The sequence below is a fragment of the Sinocyclocheilus rhinocerous genome, unplaced genomic scaffold, assembly GCF_001515625.1.
Source record: "Sinocyclocheilus rhinocerous isolate Xijiao unplaced genomic scaffold, SAMN03320098_v1.1 scaffold1219, whole genome shotgun sequence".
NCBI classification, from domain to species: Eukaryota; Metazoa; Chordata; class Actinopteri; order Cypriniformes; family Cyprinidae; genus Sinocyclocheilus; species Sinocyclocheilus rhinocerous.
In genome coordinates, this window is record NW_015634012.1 from 54,393 (window position 1) to 57,886 (window position 3,494).

The 3,494-nt window shown below is 36.5% G+C and overlaps 1 protein-coding gene across 1 annotated transcript in view; it reads right to left on the reverse strand.

Annotated features, from left to right (window-relative positions):
• The window catches only part of LOC107744974 (potassium channel subfamily T member 2-like), a 48,760-nt gene that overhangs the window by 44,341 nt on the left and 925 nt on the right, over window positions 1-3,494 (reverse strand). The window contains exons 2-4 of the mRNA XM_016558808.1: window positions 3,084-3,143; window positions 1,944-2,018; window positions 708-791 (exon numbers count right to left, since the gene is read on the reverse strand). Coding sequence (XP_016414294.1) covers window positions 708-791; window positions 1,944-2,018; window positions 3,084-3,143 — 219 coding nt within the window. The remainder of the gene's footprint in view (window positions 1-707; window positions 792-1,943; window positions 2,019-3,083; window positions 3,144-3,494) is intronic.

Genomic DNA, 3,494 nt, shown 5'->3' on the forward strand with positions numbered 1-3,494 from the left:
TGCCAAGTCCGCGGTTTTCCCGTGGAATTGGGCTACTTTATCACTGTTGCCGCGGGTTGTTTTTCATGTCCGCAGGTTGAAGTGACCCCAATAACGTGTATTTTAGTCCCTGGAATGCGATTTTTACCGGGGGACCCCCTCAAAACGCGGTTAGTTTGGGCTAGTTTTGGGTAGCAATTGGGAGGGTTTTGTTGTAAAAAACCTGGCAACCCTTTCCGTCAAGCATGTAATGTTATTATTGCTAACATAGCGACAGGTTGAAAAATACATTGGCATCATCTGTATTAAAGAGAAAATAATCACTTCATCCGATGTTTAAGTGAATAAAATAGCCTTGACAGCCTTGGAGTTCCACAACTATTGGCTTTGTTCTCTCTCACTCTGTGTGTGTGTAGGTGATGTAAAAGAGGAAAGCAGGCATTTGGACCAAAGCACTGTGAGGCAAGGGAGGGGAAGACTCAAAACGTTTGTAAACTTAAAACGCATTTTGCCCCGTTTGTGTTGTTTTACTACTTACACAATTATTTAGGCAAATTCGATAACCAGCAAGCTTTCAGCAGTAGAGGACAGATGCATTCAGAAAAATAAGGCATGAGGAGGAAGCGAGATAGAGATGGACAGGAAAATGAGAGCTTTGTGATGAAAGTGGATACACACTGACACAATTGCTCAGGAATAAGGGATAGAAGATAGGCTTCATTTCTTACAATCATGTTCTCAAGAGCGTGTTTGGCCAGCCAGCAGTTCAGGAAAACAGGAATGAACAAGTTTCTGAGGGAGGGCAAAATCACCTGATTGGAAAGAAAAAACCTTTATTTCCTTCAATTCAAAGAGTTTTGTGATACAGCTGTAACACACACAGTTTCTACCACCACAATTCAGGAGCACTGCTGCGCCGTTGATGAATCTTCAGCATCATGGCAAACAATACACATATTTTAGTTATTTCTAAGCATATGTAAATTATGAAACACGACAGCTTTCTATTTCAGTTGGTACAGTCCTTTTTAATGAATCAGACTATTCAAACAGGAATAATCAATCTGAATCATGAACTGAATCAGTCATACAACTCACTTTCTCACTGATTCAGCCTGGATTATTCACACATAACCACAGGTAAAGACTGTTATGAAAATAATGTTAAAAATGCAAATTTAGAATGCTAGTAAAATTTAAATCAGCCTATACTGATTTACTGTAATAATAATAATGGTAAATAATAAAATTAAACACAATATTATTATTATTATTGTTTTGTTATTATTATTGTTATTATTATGTTTATTAAAATAAAAAATAACAGAAACAAAATAGTTTTAACTGTTAGTAAAATTTAATTTAATAATATTATGATTAATAATAATAATAATAATAATAATGCCAGAATCAAAATATGTTTTGTAATTGTTAGTAAAATAAAATCATTACTATATAATATGATGTTTAACCAAATTAAACAACAATATTAATAGTACTGTCATAAACTAAAGTTTTTAAATTGTTAGTAAAACTTATTATCATTATTATGTTTAATCAAAAAAAAAAACAGAAACAAACTAGTTTTCTAACTGTTAGTAAAATATAATTATTTTATAATCTTTAACAAAGCTTTGATAGGATTTTAATATTTAGTAAAATAATAAATATTATTATTATTAATTACTACTACTTCCACTACTGGCACTAATAATAGAAACGAAATTGCAATTGTTAATAAAATATAATTATTAATACATTATATTTATATATTTACATATATTTATAAATAATATATATTAAATAATAATAATAATTATATTATGTGCAATTATTATAATTATTATATTATAATAAAAATAAATAATAAAATAGTTTGACAGAAACAATATCATTTTTGATCGTTAGGCCCAATTCTGGAGGTGGAGCAGTCCATGAAAATCCCATTGACTTGTTGTACTCACAGTGATCACGAAAGGAACGGCGCTGATCATCTCCAGAATGAACGGAATGCGCAACACTTGCTCCCAGACGTTGCCCTGGAAACAAGGACACTCTTGTCAGGGTCAAGAAACACTCATGTCTGTGTGACCTCTTGGATTAAAGGATAAAACGTTGCTTTGATTGGGTTTGATCCAAAGACAAGCAGCAGGGTTAAAGGTCACTCTCCTCGCCCCACTCGGAAATATGTTTCATTTACTGGTTGCAGTTGAGCCTGTGGCTGAATTAAGGTGTTATACGTCTGCCATATTTCACAAGTTGGATGTATGTTTAGGTCTCACCCATGTGGGCCCTGCGTGGGTGAAGAGGCCTAGATGGTGTCGAAAGAAATCAATGCAGAACAAAGAGCACGAGAGATGTGTTGATGCAGGTTGTGCTCATCGTATGGGGATCAAACGAGATGTAGGAGACTCCAAGAGATCCCTTCACTATCGGCGTCTGGAGGACAAACATGCCTCGTGCTTTCTCTGCCCACTTAGTCCCTTCAAAACAGCTCAACGCAAACAAACTCTTCCTCTATCAATCGCTCTCTATCACGGTTGGAAAAACCCCCAGGTCAAAACAGCTTATGGCGGTTAAAGGGGTAGTTCACCTTCAGTTGCTGGTTCCCATTGACTTGCAAAATATTTTTTTTTTCCATACTATGGAAGTCAATGGGGACCAGCAACTGAAGGTGAACTATCCCTTTGAGCTTGTTTTTGTAGCTTGCTTAAGTATATTCCTTTAAATCAGACTATTTTATTTCCTTATAACTAATCTTTGTTAAAGTATGCTAAAGTGTAGGGATTTCATTTCCACGAAAGAAAAAAAAAAACATTAGTAATGATTGGTTAGCGTCAGTTAGCTCCTGCTGGTAGAAGTTGTAACTAACAAAGCTTGTTTCTTCTTTGACATTCTTTCAAAAGCAGACATGTTTTCTGACTAAATGAAAGTCAGGCAGGGCTCTTAAAAAGCTAAAAAGGGTTTGCAGCCAGCATTGTAATGAATGGAAATGCTAATAGATACAGATAGCTCTCACCAGGTATTACAGACCTCTTTGAAGCCAAGAGGGTCTCATGGTGTACTAGTGATAAAACCATGGGAACATGTGTTGATCGACTCACCTTGTAGCTGAGGTACACCAGCAACATGGTCTCTGAAAAACTGATGAATGCAACAAGCACCTGGAGAGAGGTGAAAACAGACAAACAGAGAGACAAAAAGGGACAGAGATGAGAGGCCTAGATGGTGTCGAAAGAAATCAATGCAGAACAAAGAGCGCGAGAGATGTGTTGATGCAGGTTGTGCTCATCGCATGGGGATCAAACGAGATGTAGGAGACTCCAAGAGATCCCTTCACTATCGGCGTCTGGAGGAAAAACATGCCTTGTGCTTTCTCTGCCCACTTAGTCCCTTCAAAACAGCTCAACGCAAACAAACTCTTCCTCTATCAATCGCTCTCTATCATGGTTGGAAAAAACCCAGGTCAAAACAGCTTATGACGGTTAAAGGGATAGTTCACCTTCAGTTGCTGG